The sequence below is a fragment of the Terrapene carolina genome, unplaced genomic scaffold (assembly GCF_002925995.2).
Source record: "Terrapene carolina triunguis isolate 2854851 unplaced genomic scaffold, T_m_triunguis-2.0 Scaffold130, whole genome shotgun sequence".
Lineage (NCBI taxonomy): Eukaryota > Metazoa > Chordata > Testudines > Emydidae > Terrapene > Terrapene triunguis.
Window position 1 is genome coordinate 36,887,571 of NW_020664481.1, and position 19,373 is coordinate 36,906,943.

Genomic DNA, 19,373 nt, shown 5'->3' on the forward strand with positions numbered 1-19,373 from the left:
CTACACTATCAATAGTGATAGCATGCCAGTTAAAAAAAAAAAAATCTTGAGTTTTCCATCCAAAGTACTGCTTTGTAAGACAAACCTAAAGTTATACTTAACCCTTTCAAATAGAGGACTATCTTTTTTTCCCACCAAACAAAACAAACTTTTGGTGTTTTCCTGGCATTTCTGTACGCACCTAAGATTTCAGATTCTTCCAGGGGATGAGCTATACACAATAAGCTAAAACTTTCTTCTTTTTCATTGTAGAATGTTTCCTCAAAGAGAACAGGTACTGAGAGATGATGATTAAAACCAGTTCCTAAAATAATCAAGTTTCCTTGAATAAAGATCTCCTGAAATTAAAAAATAAATAAATAAAATAAATCATAATATTGAGCAGAAAAACAGGAAGTTGACAATTGTAATGCATAGTTCTGTATACTAGGAAATGAAGGAGGTATTTGTAAGACCAAAAAGACCATTAAAAGTAGTTTTTTGCAGTGGCTGTTTTTTTTTGGTCAGAGACCCTTTCACATTCTCCTTGCTTCAACAAGTCAGTGCTGCAGGGAGTGATTTTTTTTTTTAAATCCACATTAGTAATCTTGGATGATTTTGTGCCCTCCTCCCCCCAGTTTGTTCTCCACTGCAAATGTTCAAGGAAAATTCAGACACATTTGTTCAAGATTCAGAAGTGGGTAGGTGCCCAAGTTTTTAGTTACTCAACTTGAGACACCTTAAAAGGGCCAATTTTCAGAAAATGCCTACTACCCATCTTCTGATAAAGTCATATCCCTTTAAAAGGTGCCTTGAGTTGGGCACCCAAAAGTCACTAGCCACATTTAAACACCCACACACAACAACAACAAAAAACATGCTTTTCCACATTCACCTTTAGCATTTTTTTTTAAAAAAAGAACTTTTGAAATGCTTTAAGTGCACTGAAACTTATTTTATGGGCATTTGGGACAAAGAACACCCATTTAAACAAGAATTCTGAACTTTTTTATTTCAAACTGCACTGGAAAAAAAAACCAATGCCACTAACCGATACTAGCACGCCACACGGAAAGACTTCTCATTTATAGCAATTAGCATGACTGTCCAGTTTGTTTCAATACATCTTTAACTTTGTAACATTAAGTCACCAGAATGTTTCTGAATCAGTTTGTGCAGAGTGTGAGGCGACTGCAATTTATAACTTAAGAAAAAAAGTCTTTGAGACTCTGTGCCATCCTCTTCTGGACAAACTTCTCCCTTACTGTCTATACAAGTACAGCTAGAGTACAAGCACAGAACTCAACCCAAAGCTCTCATGGACAGAACAGACAGCCCATCTGAGTTTGTCCTACTAATTAGCTCTACGAATAAATACAAATACTTTGCACAAATGCAGTGATATTAATTTGAAGCTGTATCTCCATTTCCCCTTCTGTAAAATGAGTTTGGAGTTACACTCCCAGTAGCAGAATCAGGAACAGAGACCAGACCTCCAGTTAGTGCTATCTCAAACTCTACCTACCCTAGGATCACTCAAAGTTTGGTCTCTCCCCTTTCACTCTCGTCTATCATGTTCCCAGGCAGGACCCCTCCACCAGATATGTATTAACAAGAGAATACCTTTCCATTTAAGGTCTGAAATTTTTCTTCCACTGGTTTTAAAACATAGGAATCAAATTGGCAGGTAGAGAGACTGCTGCTTGAAAGGCTCCCTTTGCACGGTACTAATATCTGGAGAAAGAATAAAATCAGTCAATCGCATGCCTTTGTAGGAGGAAATGCAGTGTGCCAACTGCTTCCAAATCAAACAACCTTTGTTCTGTGTTCCTCATCAAGCACTCTTCATATCAGACCTGTATCATTTGACAGTGCATGTCTATAATTTACTTTTAAATTATTAATTTATTATTAATATTATTAAAGGAACAGAGCCCATAACCAAGATTCCTGCTCAACCTCTCAGATCACAGAATAAAAAAAAAAAAAAAAGTTTTCTAATTAGCTGCAAGAGATAGGAGATTATCAGAGTATAGATTCTAAGTATAACAAGCTGGGGACAATCAGAGCACTTTGTACCCAAAAGGAAAGGCAGATGGAACTTGATGCAAAAAAGCAACATCTCTAGCAAGACGCCAAGTCATATAAATACAGATCTTATATTGCTGACATTTTTACATTAAATTAAAAACCCGAGACTAAGCAGCTTAAAGTGTTCATTAAGGTATTTTCTTAGACCAAGTGAAAGGCAACCAGAAAAGGAAAAAAAAAAAAAAAAAAAAAAACCCCATGCATGGGGGGGCTTCTTCCCATTAACAGGTCAGTGGAGCCTTTAGAGCAGTGATTCTCAGCCAGGGATATGGGGCCCTCTGGGGAGGCCATGAGCAGGTTTCAGGGGGGTCTGCCAAAATAAACCAAAGAGCTGGGCTGGCATTAGATTAGCTGGGGCCCAGGGCAGAAAGCCAAAGCCTGTGCCCCACCACCTGGGGCAGAAGCCCAAGTAACTTAGCTTTGTGGGGTCCCCAGGAAATTGTCCTGCTTGCTACCCTGGCCCTGGTTTTTAATCTACTGGATATGCAGAAAAACAGTTGTGGCACAAATGGGCCGTGGGGGGAGCGCTCAGAGAAAAAGGCTGAGAACCCCTGATCTAAAGTGAATTATGGAATCAATAGAAGAACATTAGTAGTACTGAACTATACAATCATTTGAAATGAAGTACAGTCTGTTCTCAGCTTGTGTGAGAGAACTTAGTGCTCATGGAAGGTGCTGGATTGATGTTCATATACAGGACATAGCACAGTGATACTCCAAGCTTCCCTCCCTCATGCTGCCCAGCCATTGTGCCTCAACCGTGACCTGGAAGAAATATCTTTTAAAAACTATCCTCTTATCCATCACCTTGCTAATTCAATCCTCTACATCTCTGCCAGTTTGTACTCTCCGGGGTGGATTCACAATGCAAACATATAGTGCCGTCGCTAGCCCCGAAGCAGGAATATTCCCCCCTCCCAATCCCCAATACTAAAACAGGCAAGTTCTTACAATAAAAAAGTGAATGGGAGGCCCTCTTGAGCTGCTTGGGGCCCTAAGCAATTGCTTAGTCTGCTTATGAAGAACACTGGCTCTACAAACAACCACTGGGAGTGGACTGAGGCCACTAAATTGCAGTGTGGTGAAGTGTTAAGAGTAGTGACTTGCAGTTGCTACTATCCTCACCAGGATTTGAGCTGTCTGAAAAGGTTTTAAAAGGAAGAAAGTCTGCCCCCTTTGCAATCAGAGTTTTCTTCATTATAACAGACTTGCTCACTGTTTCACTTTGAAGCATTTCTTAAAGTTCAGCCCTTCATTTTAACTGGGATTGGAGAGAGAAGAAAGTGAAAAGATGGAGTGCGGTTTCTTCAGGCACCATAGTTATAAGTAAGGTAACTGGAGAAACCCAGGATATTGCTATAATGGCCTTCAAATTTGAGAAGTCTTCTGCGAGTCATTTAGATTGTCTATTGAGTTTGCTTATAGGCTCCCTCAGCAATTGTCAGACCAAGTCTTCAGTACATATTGAGTATGCCAAAGGCTTCTTACCTTTTTTTTTTTTTTTTGGAATAGCAAGATTTACCTGAACCACCAACTTTAAAAAAAAAAATATAATAATAATAATACACCAAACATCTTTTCAAAACTATTTTAAGAGCCAAAAAGCTATGCATAATCTCAGTTTCACTAACACCGCTTATCTAGGACATAATGGCGTCCACAACTAATTTAAGAAACAATCTTATAAGAAACAGTTGTTTTTTAGGAAAGATAAAGCAGAAATTTTCTTCCCTATGTGGAGAATGAAGCATTACGTGTTAGATTATCAAATACATAAATTATTCCATTCAGGGCTATTTGAGCAGAAGTTGAATTTTAAAAAAAAAACAAAAAACTTAGGCTATGTCTACACTACCGCAGTAAGTTAACCTACGCTACGTGAACAACATAGTCGATGTACCTTGGGTCGTACTGAGGGGTCTACACCACGGGGGGTCGATAGGAGAAAGTCTCCTGTTGACTTACCTTACTCTTCTCATTGCAGGGTAGAGTACAGGGGTCGACTGGAGAGCGATCTGCTGTCGATTTGGCGGGTCTTCACTAGACCTGCTAAATCAACTGCCGGTGGATCGATTTCAGAGCACTGATCTGAGCTGTAGAGAACTCTTCCTACACAAGACTTTGTTTTTGATATCCATCCTGCCCCACCTCCCACCCCTGCTGCCGACTACCTCAATAGCAAGAAGGAAGTTATATATCCTCACCTCCAAATTTGCTTAGTTACAGCAACTCAGATGAGTCAGTCACACAGAAAGAAGCCAATTTACTCAGTCATACAGAAAAAAAAAAAAAAGAGAATTCAGTATTTCAAAAACTACTTCAAACAGCTAGACTTTAAAAAAGTAGCAGCATAGCAGGATTCTGAACAGCCCTAGAACTAAAAGTTGAAAAGATATATTCAGAGAAGAATAGGAAGTGGGACTGTGACTACCTCTAAGAACTAGTCTGCATAGCTCTTAAAGCAAAGCCTTTCACAAATCTAATACACCTTTCTAAAACATTTTCACTCTTCTCTGTATCAGCTATGCATTTATAAAAAAAATCCGCACACAATGGAGGGACAACTTAAATACTGGGATCACACCAGTTTCTACGTTTAAAGCAGCACTTCAACAAACTAGCTACATGCTAATCTGTGACAGGCCAATATTTCTCTCTGGTAGAACAGTTATACTAATGAGGTAGCAGTACCATTGTTTCTTGCATTCCCAAGTCACTGCCATGTGGATGCTTGCCACAAAAAGGTCAAAACCACCAGAGAGAAGAAAGGTAGCTTAAAAGAAACCAGGGCAAGTGGCATATTAGTTCATACATACAAATTTGCCTAGCTACCATTAAAACTACCTGGTGAATATTTTGAGCCTCTATTCTTCCATCAAGAAACTGATCTAAAACTGGTAATATATATGCCTAGTTTTCAAATGAAAAATAAAAGATTGTCACAGAGTACAACATTGTCTATTCCTGCTGTTCTCTGGAACACTGCAAAAATTTACAATTTCTCCTAACTAAAACCCTTTCAGTATTGAAAGATACTTTGTACAGAAGCACTTCTACTCTTCAGATAAGAGCACTCTCTCTGGAAATATTAACACTGCTCACAGAAACAAATGCTTTTATTCTGGAGGCATAAAAAGCAATACCATTATCAGCAGCAGAATCATCTCCACAAGGAGGTCAGACCTGAGATGAGCAAAGAAGCAGCAGGTACGAGGAATCTTGACAAACATAAGTTCTACAAATATTTACATTTCTAATAGCAGCACTACAGTTTCAGACATTCACAAAGCACTCTGATTGGACATTTTTTAGTCCCCTTCTCTCCATTCCTTTGGTACGCAATTTAATTTTTTTTTTTTTTAAAAAAGCATACCCTATTGCCTCTTACTTATTCCTCAACAAGCAGAAGATCTTATTACTGAATTAGAAGTACAGTAAACTTTAAAGAACAACAAAACAAAAAGTGCATTTTTGTTTTGTGCTGCCAACATTTAAAAGTTTAAATGGAGCAGTTTATAGAAACTTAACAGGCACAGTGTCAAAATAACATTTTACACTGAAAGCCTGTTCCAACAATACTGTGCAATGTCCTCCTACACTAGTTAAAGAAAAACTGGATACTGCACAGGCCCACTTGTGTATGTGGACAAGGTTAAATGTTAAACTATTATTAATACTGATTTAGGACAAAGCCTGTGTAAAAAGTTCTGCCTCTCCCCCAATTCCCACAAGAAGAAGAAAAACCAAACAATTGTTTTCATACTCAACATTTCTGCTCAAATCCCATGAAAGTGGTAACCCCAATATTTCAGTTTTCTTACTCCATTTCTTCTACATACTGCAGGACACACACACACACACACACACACACACACACACACACACACACACACACACACACAACAGATAGTTAAGTTTCTAAACTTTGAATACCGCTCATACAGAAACGAATTGAAAATAAAAAAAAAAAAAAAAGTAGGAAAAAAAAGTTAAGATGCATTATTAGGGCTTTCTCCAAGATTTTAAGATAAATAGGCTGACTAATTTTTCCTGTGCCATCGCTAATGGATGATCAAAAAGCCCAAGAATAAGTGAGGTTATTTAACCTAATAAAAGACATCCGTAGGCTTTGGAATTAGAGCTACCCTCAAAATAAGGTTCTATGTAGCTAATAAATAAAAATAGAAACCAAGACCATTTGGAAAGATTGGCCAGATTGCTTTAGAGAGCAGTAAAATTATTGTAATTCTTGCTTGCAAGGCTTACTCACAAGCTGTGTTTATGCTAGGATGTTTCCCCTAAAAATTTCCCATGGCTGGTATAAGTGGCAACAGTGCTGGGAACGAGGACAGACAGAGGCCCAGGTGTCAGTGGTTAGTTCCCCTCTCACCCTCAAATTAAGTGCTGTTTTGTCTAGACCGGCTTCAAAGGGGGTATAAACACTAAAGGACTTAAAACACCTACAGCTGCTGGTGTTTCATTTACATTAGCACTCATCAATGGAACTGCATCACTGTAAGCAGCACTTGGAAGTGATACAGAACAAAACAAAAAACAAGTATTGACACAGCCATGCAGAAGCTACCATGCAAGTACCTTTGCATTCTCTGGCTAGGCACTTTAAAAGTGAATATAAGGTTTATATAGCATCCTTCATAGGAGCCATAGGTCAAAACCCCTCATTTTAAAATATCTTATATTTACTAACACTTAAAAAGCAGGAATAAACCAGGTTTTTATTACTTGATGTTTTAATGCCAGAACAGATTTGTGCATATTGATTTACAATATAAAAACAATTGCAAAATGCTTCAGTTCCCAGTCTCTCAAGGTCATAATTATGACAAACAGTACTAGATATACAAGTTATTCAGGCCAGCAAGGACAACTAGAAGATAAGGCTTGATAAGAAAATTTCCGATAAGTAAAGATCCATCAAGTACAGACAGCCTTTCAAAGTAGTGCATTCAACAGTTACCTGGAGTCTATAAAACTGAACACCAACAATAGTGGCATAATATTTGTAGCCTCATATCACATAAAATAAAGTAGCTTGTTGGTCAAAGGACCATTATTCTCTTCCCTTACAAGCTAGGGACTTCAATATGTTCCTGAACACAAGAGTGCCAAACCCATATTTAAAATATGCATTTATATTTTGGGTCTTTCTATGAACCATAATTGTAAGAATCCTCCTGAAAGGTGGAAGCCCCACCATACATTCCATCTACTACCTCCTGCATTCCCTCATATAATATACTTAAAGTATCTCAGTTTTGATCTAGTTTGTTGGCTTGCTCTCATCATTTCCTAAACTTTAGTGAGAATCTGAGAGATTTTATTGCTTCTGTATGTAGTCAGTCAATTTAAAACAAGCTCTTTACTTACAATACCATGGAATTCTGCAACTTTCCTGCAAAGGTCAGGACGACGTTTCTGAATAGCCAAATAAAAAGGATTTTTCAAGAGATCTTCATCATACATAGCCATATGGACGTCAGAGATTCCAAAGATATTTTCTAGAAGAGATAAAAGTGTTAATATTACAGAAGTTAAACGGCTATTCTATTGTTTAGTTTTCATATTCAGGTGTAATAACATTTGGGAATATAGAAGAGGATTTTTTTTGGTATACTTCCTTTCATGTTTTAGAGAAGTATAAACTATTCTCCTCGTCTCACATCAAGATACAGAATATGTGGAGCTAACTCCAATATAAAGTGACTGATACAGAACCATGGAACTTCATGCAAAATTAGTCTTCATAACCAAACGTTTCCTATTACTATTATCCCTCCCCAGTTCTTCCAACCGTTACACCTACTTGTGTGTTAAGTTAGACTTTATGCTACTGGGGCAGGGACCATCTCTTCTAATAAAATCTGCACACCACCTGTTTGGGGCCTGAGTGTTGCTATAACTGTAAATAGATGATTTCAAACAACCCAATCTACTCAATTTCAAGCAGTATTATAAAGAATTACTGCAGTATGCTGGCCGGAAAAACAAAAACAAACACATTAACCTTTAAAACATTCATTACTGCAGTAACAACTTGTGTATGAAAAACAAACCCTGCAAAGATAACACAACTACTTCTACCATTATTCTTTGTACATGCATTATAATCTGCCTGGTTATTTTAGAAACATGGACATACACACAGTCAACATGAGTATTCTGTACACAGACACCAATGTAAATTGCACAACAGTCATACACAGGTATTTTCATTACACTATCCTCAGCTATCAAGGGAAAAAGTTACTTAAGGAAAAAATTTCCATTATATGAAATAGTACATCTATTATGAACCAATTAATCAAAATTTCAAAGGAGGCACACAACCAAGAAGTTCTGAATATAGCTGTCTATGTCAGTGTTTCTCAAGCTTTTTGATACCGAGGACCAGCTTGCTGCCTTTCCTAAACTCTGTCAGGGAAATCTCAGGAACCCTCACTGGTCCATGAACTAGCTGTTGAGAAGCACTGGTCTATGTCATCTCTTTTAAAAATTAGCCAAAAACTAATCCCTACTTTCAAGCCTGCCCTTCTCCCCATGAATATGGGCTAATGGTGCTCTGAGATAGCCACCACTAACAATAATTACAACTAATTAAGTGTCCCATTCTACCACACTTACTCACTGTAAGGAATACCTTCCCTCCAGAAGTAATCCCATTGATTCAAGGTGAAAGAATTAGGCTCAGAGTCTAAAAACATATTTTACCTGATCTGTCATTAATACATTTGTGAACCAATCCTAATGAATTCAGGTTTTATAACATTCAGTTTGTCTATGAGCTCACGTCTAATGGAAGAAGTCCAGAAATACAGTACGCTTTGGTAAAAATAAAAAGGTCTTTCTTATAACTAAACTAATGAATGGAATAAAATTCTTTGTTTCTAAAGATGCTAAAACCCCATGCGAATTATGGCTTCCTAGGTTCTAATTCTCAACAGAAGTTCTACAGTACACGTTTCACAAACGTGAGGTTCAGTGACTCATAATGGGATGCCTCTGGAATGACTTCAGAATTTTTATTTTACTTACAGGATGGAAAGGAGGTCAGTCAAGGTTACAAATGTCTGGGACATAAATTCCTAATGTTTTAGATTGGAAAATCTGTTTCCCCCACCTTTATCCCTTAAACAGAACAACTACTGTAGCAGAGGAAACTACACTACAAGATACCCTTTTATCAATGCTCTCAACCAAAACTTGAAGACTTTACAAGTTATTCTATGGTATGATGTCTTGGCAAGTCTACGCAATCCCCTTTGCAGAAGGTAACAGATGTTTGTAATGGGATCCCCAAGTTCAAAAGAGGCTAGACTTAAGACCAACATTTCACTCAAAAGAGGAACTCAGCATGGAATCTGGGCGCTATCCACAACATTTAAAGGATATTTTTGTTTTAGATGAGCTTTCCTAACTTTAGCACATATTTTTAGGGAAATTAATAAGAGTGCAATTCACTCACAGTTTTCAATTTGACAGAGGTCATCTGGGGAAATGCATTTACATGCACCAGACAAACATCAGAACAGTTTGAAGAGCTGTGCCCATCTACAACAAATCTATATCAGATATCTTTAGAAGCTGTTCCAGCTCACTTTCTATCACTGTTCACAAGGCCACAGAGAAAAATAGCAACATGCTCCGTGTTAAAATATAAGTTATTATGGCCAGAGCTTTTGAGTTGTGCAAACTGTCAGAGCATATAATGTGACAGTTACATTAGTCCTGTCACCACATTCCTTCATATTGTTCATTACACACTTGTTTCTTCCTGTCTCAAGTTAGAATGCAAGCTCTTTGGTACAGAGACAATGTCTTAAGTGTTTGTACAGTCTGACTGGAGCCTATAAGCACTACTGGTTATAACACGGTAGGTCAGAGGCACTCTATAAAAAGACTATTTTACCACTTATTTTGGAATCAGTTTTTCCTAATTCCAATAAAAAACATAGTACATACTCATGAAAAAAATAATTTTCTAGTACAGTACTGAATAGACCATGAAGAAAAAACAAAATGGCACTATTCACTTAGTGTATGAGGATAAAGGATGAGATATTTATTCTAATTATTATTTTAAGTTTTTCTATATGTACAGCATACAACAGGTCACTTATTGCTCTAGGTCAGGGGTCGGCAATGTTCGGCACGCGGCTCGCCAGGGTAAGCACCCTAGCGGGCCGGGCCAGTTTATTTACCTGCTGACGCAGCAGGTTCGGCCGATTGCAGCCCCCACTGGCCGCGATTCGCCGTCCCGGGCCAATGGGGGAGGCGGGAAGCCGCGGCCAGCACATCCTTTGCCTGCGCCGCTTCTCACCGCAACCATTGGCCCGGGACAGCGAACCACGGCGAGTGGGGGCTGCGATTGGCCGAACCTGCCGCGTCAGCAGATAAACTGGCCCGGCCCGCTATGGTGCTCACCCTGGCGAGACGCGTGCCAAACGTTGCCAACCCCTGCTCTAGGTACTCTTTCAAGAGCCTTTAGAGTTGAATTAATTATGCTATCCCAATGTATCTACCCTCTTTCTCCCCCATTAAACATTTTCTTCATTATATGCAGTTGCAGTCTTAACATATTGTGTTTTAATAAAATGCTAGATGTTCTCTTCTTTCTCTCATACTTCCACACTGTTCACATTAGTGAGCTGTGAAATATTCCTCCACTGCATTTCTTGGTTGTATACCATGCTGGCAGAAGGACAATGCCTCTTTCCTTTGAGGCTCCCTAGGGTCCAGGAAGTGCATGTGACAGCAAGATGTGAGTTTTCAGAACAGATAGTGTAACCGGAGGCGAAGAGGCAGCTACACTATGCATCAGATGTAGCCTTATGATCCTATACCAGACTGAGAGCTCCCCCATTCTAGGCAGAGTTAGTACAGGTCTGTCAAATCTTACGCGCATTTAACATGCGCGATTTCAGCTTTACACGGTCGGCAAAAAACATTAGAAAAATAACAATTTTAATACTGTACCTGTAGTGCAGGCGATTCCGCCCGCCATTGAACTCAATGTAATTTTGACTATACGTGGTTTTCGCTTTACGCGCTAACCGCAGAACGGAACCCCCACGTAAGATGAGACAGACCTGTAATGCAGCCTATAGCTCAGGTTGCCTCATACTTGGCATTGCAAGACCCTGTTTTCAGTTGCTTATAACTCTGTCAAAGGATAACCATTCAGGCTGAATTTTTCCCATGCTGGGTATCTGCCTTGGGCTGAACTTCTTCAAAAAGCTTCAGCTAAGATAGTTCAGCTGTTCACAAAAATTAGATTAGGGAAAAGTTTTTTGTTTTTTTGGGGTAAATGTCCTATAGCTGTTTCATGGAAAAGCTCTAGCAGCTCCATGGTTCAGACCACAGACTTAAAAACTGGCTGGAGCTGACCGACCTCCCATTCTACGCATCAGGGATGTGCCTTTTGCTGATCCCAGAAAAAAATTGCCCAAAGGCTGATAGCTTGGCCAGTCTCAGTTCATACATACTCAGCAGAGAATTATTAGAGTTAGGCAGCTAAACTCTCTGAAGACTTTGCCTGCACTGTGCATGCGTCAACAGCTCACCAGGATTTTCCCTGCAATTGCTTCTCCCATTACTACAGGCCAGGGCCCTGGAACAGAGCAGAGACACATTCTCTCCTATACTCTCAAGGCTCCCCCTGCTGGCACCCAGGAGGCAAAGAAAAGCCAGACACCTGACTCAGGCCTTGGCTACACTGGCAGCGTACAGCGCTGCAACTTGCTGTGCTCAGGGTTGTGAAAAAACACCCCCCCCCCCCCCCCCCGAGCGCAGCGAGTACAGCGCTGTAAAGCGCCAGTGTAATCAGAGCCTGCAGAGCTGCACACTCGCTCGCAGCGCTGTAAGCTATTCCCCTCAGAGAGGTAGAGTACATACAGCGCTGCGAGAGCTCTCTTGCAGCACTGGCGGCGCGACTACACTCGCGCGTCACAGCGCTGCCGCGACAGTGCTGGGAAGTCCCGAGTGTAGCCAAGGCCTCAAATGCCACCTGGTGCATTCCCAGAGCACTATCCATCCTGTACACTGAATGAGGCAGGGGTCCTGGGGGGGGAGAGGGGGGGAAGCATGAGATTATGTAATTAGAAATTATAACATAATGCATATACAGGAGGGGGATGAATTAAGGTTACATATGCAATCTTAATTCAGGTATTTCCTAAATTTGTAGTGCTTGACTTTGCATCCTTAACATTCATTTAATGTAGTTTTTGGTGTGTTATTTATAATTAAGATAAACTATAATGATCCTACCTGGGCTAGAACCTTCTTCTCTGATCCTGAGAAGTCTTACTCATGTAAATAATTGATATGTCTGATTCTCTTTAAAGCTGGAGTTACTCATGGGAGTAACATTTGCCAAGACTGATCATGTGGGGTTTTGCATGGACAGGATTAAAGGAGAAGAGATTCACATATATGGCTCAATCCAGGGTGTCAGATTTAAATTTATCCCAGCAGCAGCAACATTAAGATGCATGCAAAACTAAAACAGTTATCCTGATTTCAGTTCTCATATAAAAACAGTTTCTTGTCTCAACAGTCAAACTAAAAGAGTTACACGGATCTCAGCAGGAAACTAATTTGTGTCTATGTTCTGAGATCCTGTATTTCCCAAGGTACTCTATTTTAACATTTGGCTTGCCAGGAACTATTCTTATTTATAAATAGTTGAACTGTTTAGTCATATGCTATTGCTAAATGATCTTTCACAAGCTACCGAAAAGCTCCAAGAGCATTAATATGTTAAGTCAAGAAGCTAGAATGCAGGGTTTAAGTTTCCTATACCACAAAGACTGGGAAAGAGAAAATAATGACTGGAAACACAAAGTGTCCTTAAGCCGGTCACAGTTTTTACTTAGTTATTTTTTTCAGAAAGATGACCAAAAAAGTTCACCTTTCTTTCTGCCATATATCCATGGAACATAATTCCAAGATTTCTTTCCATCTGGAAGGGAAGACTGGAAAAAAAGCTTTAATTGTCTCTTTAACCGTGTGATAAAGCTGATCAGAAACACAAGAGAGGTGTGCGTGAGAAACCACACCATCTGTAACCATCATATCCCAACTCATGGGCAAAATACTAAATTTAAATTTATGAATATAGATAGCTTAGCTAAATGTGCTGTTTGTAATCCACTGCCTGGACCTAAAAAGAACATAATACAAATCCAAGACAGACTAGAGTGATTTAAAATAATTTTGATTTGACAGATGGTCACAGGAAGAGAGTTTAGTGTAGTGATCTTACTTCAGTTCCCAGCACATGAGATTACACATCACAAATAACTAGCTCTAAACCGCTTAGTGGCAGCAGCCACAGGACAAGCAGACTACTGAGCATGGTTCAGTGTGATCTAGAGCGCCAACAAAATGAAATGATACAGAAGAACAAATCCACATTCAGAAATAAAAACGGGTTAAAACACTTCCATAATTAAGATAGCAAATATATATACCATGCCTTAATAAAGGAGTACAAAGCCCACAACATACCTTGGACTTCAGAATAGAATTTATCCTCTCTGCATGACACCCCCAAACAACAACATCATGGTTGAGAATTTAAACTTTGACTATCTTAGCGCATTAACAGTTTCTTCAATTGTAACTCAGTCCCCTTGGGCTTGAATAGTATTATATAGCTGCACAGGGGGTTAAATACTTGCAATATGGCCAAGTGACAGTTGCTCTGGGAGCCACAATTCTGAATTTCCTTCCCCTCATTACCTCCTTCCTCCCTTTAGCCCAGTTTTTGTGGGTTGGAGTCCTCAGCTATTAGCTGATGTTTTAGTATTTGATTTTAAAGAAAAGAAAATAGTAAAGGAAAAGGGTGAGTTAGTACATTGAAATATTTATTACACCATGTGGAGATCAAGAGATTTGAATGTGTCTGTCTGGAATTCAGTACATAAAATGTAGCGTGGAAGAAACGGGTGGAATGGACTGACTGCTTGTGCAGTTTTTTTAAACCAGGAACTGGGAAAGGTATTTTCTCTCATTAAAGGCAAAGTTTTTAAAAGTTTTCATTTGAGTTCACTAAGACATGGTAATCATGGAGTCCTATGACAACTTTTTAGAGTCACTAATCAGAGCAGTACTGCACTTCAATACCAGTGTTTCCACCATCTTTTGTACTAAGACAAACAGTTTCACCATAGTTAATTTTTACTTACTAAAACATTTAGTGACATTTCAGCCAACACTGGCGTTTTAAAGCTACATAATACAGTGTACCAGAATAACTAACCTGTACACTTGTCACTGCAGTAGCTACAGACACACCAGCATCAGACTTGGCTGCTACTTTGCTTTGTGATAAACAGAATCCAAGAACATTTTCAAGCCACTCTTCAAAACACTTGCACAGTAGGTACAGCTGAGACAGGTGGAGAACTAATCCAAGTATGTTCTTGCTTGTTATTTGAAGGAAACTGGTCTAATATTAGCACAGGCCTGAATAATGGCTGAGGCTTTTTGATTTTCAAAGTTTTCAAGCTCTCTCGATTGAGATATCTAGATGAAAAACAAACACACAATCCCTCCTCAGGGCGGGAGGGGAAGGGGAAAAAAAAAAAAAAAAAAAAAACTTATATTGTCCCAAACTACAGGCAGAACTTTCTTAGATGATGGTACTTAACTTTTGAGTTTACTCCAAATGTTAGTACATCTGAGCCAAGGTTTGTTAATCTATAGCATATAAAACAGAATTAACAAGGGTTTTCAATGATTCAAAAAGATAATTTAGTTATAGGACAGGGGAGCCCATTGGTAAACTAAAAGGGTATGGGATTTAGCAAGTAATTCTCTATAATGTCTTTCAAGAGCTACATTTTCCAAACACATTTGCAAGAGTACTCTACCCTAAAAAAAGGTATCAATCTTTGTCTTTGGATTTTAAGCATTTTCTACCTGTCATTTGACAATTCCTATAACAAAGCTGTGGCTGAATCTGCAGTAGAGGTACCGTCTGGGATTTGGTATTGGAAAACAGTGTCATCAACTTAAGGAGCTATTCTAGAGAAGAACGCTGTTCTTATTCTTCCATGTAATAATAAATGTAAAGATCTGTTGTCAAGAAGTATCTGACTACAGGTATTATCTATTGCTGCCTCGGTGTAAATAATTAGTCCGAAGCTGAAACATTACGTTTCCTCCTGACAAAGGTATTCCTTCAACCAGTTAGTCTCCCATCTAGTTTCAGGCAAGTTTTCTAATGTAAAGGTCCGATGCACTGAAATAAGTAGTAACATATTACTGAAATGCATCAGACTTTTGCATGTAAACCCTTTCAAAGTATGAACAGATGCATAATTTGGATAGTCATAAGCTTATCATCAAGTCACATAAGACTTTATATCCAGAGCTAGGGCTTATCCTTTTTCCACCTGACTAGGCCCATTATGCAATTACAAATCTTTGCTTACATGTAGTTCAAGTTCACCTAGTGTCATTGCATTCCCATGCAAGATCCCACATTCTTTGGCTCAATCTTCCTAGATTAATATTGCCTTCAAACTGATAGAGAGCTACTTAATTGATCTTGGGGCTTCCATGACAAATTTCAAGAAAGTTTCTGAAGCTAGATACCACTTATTACACATGGTATTTGTTTGTTCCACTATGATGGCATATGTTACATTTGCTCTTTTTTCATTCTTTATGGGAATATGAGAATGTATCTATTTCAAGTCACTTCATTCAGCAAGCCATCTGGCTGTTCCTTGAGCCAGGGGTGAATGAGGTGTGGAGACTGTGGCAATTAAGTTTTCTGGCACTCCTCTTTGATAAATATTTACTGTATGTTGCAAAATAGCATAAATTACTGTAAAGTGTAGTGTTCAGTACTCACTATTACCATTTAAGTGAGTCTGGAGCACCCATTACCAAAATATATAGCTACCAAATTTTTTTTTAAATTATAATATAGTCAGCACAGTATGAAATATTCAGTACTCACCACTATCAACTATTACATTAGCATTTCTACAATATATTTGCCAAGCATTCAATTCACAATATTATTTTACTAATTTATAACAAGTGTTCAAGTTTGTCACATTAACTTCCTCTTAATTTGCATGTACAATTATAAAAAGGCCAGGTGCAAGTAAATCTTCTTGGCTCAAAAGCTACACTTGCTACAAAGCTTCCTAAACAGTTCATACTCACTTAAGTGATCTCAAAGAGAGAAACACAACCTTTTAGTTTACGTACTGTATCAGAAGCTTTGGAAGGAAGCAAAATGTGTTGATACTACTAACCAACGAGTCTGATTCGGCTTCTGTACATATGCTAGCATGCTAAATTCAATTTTGCATTATTAACAAAAATAGTCTAAGATAGTATTATGATTAAAGATGCAGAAAAGTATCAGTTCTCCTAGCCTGATAGAAACAGTATTTACTCATGAAAGAAAAAGAAAAAAAGTTTGTACTGTCTGAGAAATAATCAGTAACAGCTCTATTAACTTCAGCATCTAACGCAAGTGGGACCTCAAAAAAAGAAAAAACAATAATCCTGTGTTTAACTCAAAGACCCTTAACCCCATGTTTATACTGCATGCAGTTTAATCCCAACATAATGTAATTCCCTCCCCCCCCCCCAAATTAATTCAAAAATATCTTTGGAGCTCTTTCCCCACCCCACCGGACAATCAGAATGGAGACTTCCTGAGGGCTAATAAGTCACATGTTTGGACAGAAACAAGAAACCTATAGTTTGGATCGGATATCGACAACAGAGTTGCTGTGTCAACATTTCAGAAGGTGAACAATCCCATCCAGAGTCCTGCACTGTGTTGAGGGTGGAAAAAGCATTTGCATACTTCCCTTCTGAAACATGTTCACTCTCTGAAAACACACACTCTCTTTAAATTGCAACGGTGTCTCCCTTGAAGCGTATAAAAAGGAAGCCATCCGAAGCTCTGTGTACAAGCCCCACACGCCTGCATTACGCTGTAACTTAACTCCCACAGAGAAGCAACAGCACTGCCAGGACACAGATCTGGAACAAAATATGCCTCCAAAACCCCCTCCATCCCATCTCTTACGCTGGAGTAGAAGAGGAGGATAGAAGGTGGTTTTCGAAGCTTGAGTTCACAGGCCTTGGTAGGAAGACAATTTAAAATGAAAACCATGTGACAGCGGTAAACCCTGTTTTCAGTCACTCCCCCCCCCACACACTATTAATGAGGAGCTGGGGGCACCGCAAGAACAGCTACAGCCCCCGAAAGTGCTACTCTCTGCCACAGGAAACGTCTCGGTCAGTGCTGACAAGGCCAGGAGAAGGGGCCCCACTTGCCCAGCAGTCCCCAAAGTCATTCTTTTCCCCCCTGGAGGGAGTGTAAGTCCCTACAGCCTCATTTAGAGAATCGGGAGTCAACAGATACCAGAAAATTTACTTACTTACAAAGGTAACATTGTCTCACTTCCTCCCCAGACACAAGAGAACCACTAGCCGTCCAGTTCCCCCCTAACTGCTGTGTATTTCAACCAAGCCCTACCAGGATCCAAGGCGGGCGGTGCACCACAGCAGCCCAGCTACGCCAAGCCAATGAGCCCCGGCTTCTCCCGCGACTGAGGCAGCGTCCACTCAATCAGCAGCCTACGAAGGTGGAGCCTAGGCACGCCGAGCAGCACGGCGGCTGTATTTCGCTGGAAAGAGAAACCGCGGAGCTACTTCCTGCTCGGAACCACGTGACTCCTCCAGGTGCTCCAGCTGTGCAGTATTTAATGTCAATAGCCGAGGCGCCGGGTGGGTATTGGGCAGGCGAGTTCCCTGGCGTTGCAGACCGGCCTCTGGTCACCTGGCACACATGGAGGCAGCACTCGGGCTTTAATTAAAGGCTGCCTTGTTTTTAGCTCTGGTATTCATTTCTTCCTGGCAATTCGGATTGGTGCATTTGAAAACAACGGGTATCTGGTTTTCTTGTACTGGAGCCTCCTGCAGGAAACAGCAGCTGTTCTCCATCTCGGTGTGTCTGGAGTAGGGACTGGGGCAACCCTCCCTCGGATGCTGAATACTATGCGCAAAGCGATGCCACTCGCTCCCCAAACTCCTCTCCCGCTCGCATGGACCGTCGGAGGATTTGGAGCCGTGTGAGCGGTCGGAAGGGACTCGATCTAGGTAGTTGCATGCAGGATCCGAGCTCCGCTATTACCATGCGTGTTGGTGACATCTGGCGCTGGCAGCTCCCTGGGTCCGACAGAGGGTAATCTGAACTGAGCCGCGGGAGGTAGACCAGCAGGGACACAAGTTCACCCGGTTAGCAGCCCAGCCCGCCTGTTGGAGTCTGCAGCCTGCCTGAGCCATGGTGAAGGAGGAATGCAAAGCGCTGCTCGATGCGCTCAGCAAGGTGACTGCCTGCTATCGGCACATGGTGCTGACCATCGGGGGCACCTCGGACTCGCAGAACCTGCGGGAGGAACTGAAGAAAACTCGGCAGAAAGCCCAGGAGCTGGCGGTGGCTAACAGGAACAAGCTCACCGCGGTCCTGAAGGACAAGACGGTGAGTAAGGAGGACAAGGCTGAATTCGAGAGGCTCTGGGTGATCTTCTCCACTTGCATGGAGATCCTGGAGATTGACATGAGGAGAGCCCTGGAGCTGGGCCAGGAGTTCCCCCTTAACGTGCCCAAAAAGCACCTGATCCAGACGGGCATGAGCGGGGGAACCTCTGGGGTGGCCGCCAGGGCTATGAGCGTCCAGAACATGAAATACGAGGCTGAACACAACATAGATGTAGTGGATTTGAAAGACCTGGAGAACGAGATCAACCAAGTTGGAGAGATGATGTACGAGATGGAGATGAAAGTGAATGTCCCCCAGTGGACAGTAGAGGCTAAACAGGACCCTGGGGCTGAACTCAAATCCACCATTAGCGTGGGCGCCTCCTCTATTGGAATGATCTCCGTGGAGGAAAACAAATCCTTTTGCGATATCAGCAAAGTTCTAGCTGGGATCATTTTCTCCGCGGTGCTGATTATCGCTATTGTCTTGGCGGTGTGTGTGGTAAAACTCTCATAGGCTGGCTGAGTGTTCCTGCAAGACAGAGCCACTTCCTCTCTCACAAGTATTTCATGCAGTATGGTTCCTTTCAAGATGGGTCACTTGGAAGAGCTGACAATTAACATCTTGCATATAAAAACAAATCTTTGGATAGCATACAATCTGATCATGCCTCGAGCATCTGGATGTATGTGGTTTTGGTTGGTTTGTTTGAAAGCTCTAGAGGGGGGGAAAGGTACAGATCAGCCTACAATATAGGATG

The 19,373-nt window shown here is 40.6% G+C and overlaps 2 protein-coding genes across 4 annotated transcripts in view; one reads left to right on the plus strand and one right to left on the minus strand.

Moving 5' to 3' along the window:
- Positions 1–17,685, minus strand: part of ANKRD27 (ankyrin repeat domain 27) — an 88,803-nt gene extending 71,118 nt beyond the window's left edge. The window contains exons 1-4 of one of the 3 annotated variants that reach the window (XM_029911794.1): positions 17,609–17,685; positions 7,459–7,589; positions 1,603–1,713; positions 182–338 (exon numbers count right to left, since the gene is read on the minus strand). In XM_029911794.1, coding sequence (XP_029767654.1) covers positions 182–338; positions 1,603–1,713; positions 7,459–7,560 — 370 coding nt within the window. In that variant the 5' untranslated portion in view covers positions 7,561–7,589; positions 17,609–17,685. The other 2 variants (XM_026652690.2, XM_026652689.2) reach the window with 2 other exon arrangements.
- Positions 17,686–18,415: 730 nt separating this feature from the next.
- Positions 18,416–19,129, plus strand: RGS9BP (regulator of G protein signaling 9 binding protein). The gene has a single exon (XM_024219373.2). The coding sequence runs from the start codon at positions 18,416–18,418 to the stop codon at positions 19,127–19,129; it is 714 nt and encodes a 237-aa protein (XP_024075141.1).
- Positions 19,130–19,373: the final 244 nt, after the last annotated feature.

Coding starts and splice junctions, on each gene's coding strand:
- RGS9BP (XM_024219373.2), top strand. CDS start 18,416: ATGGTGAAGGAGGAATGCAAAGCGCTGCTCGATGCGCTCAGCAAGGTG.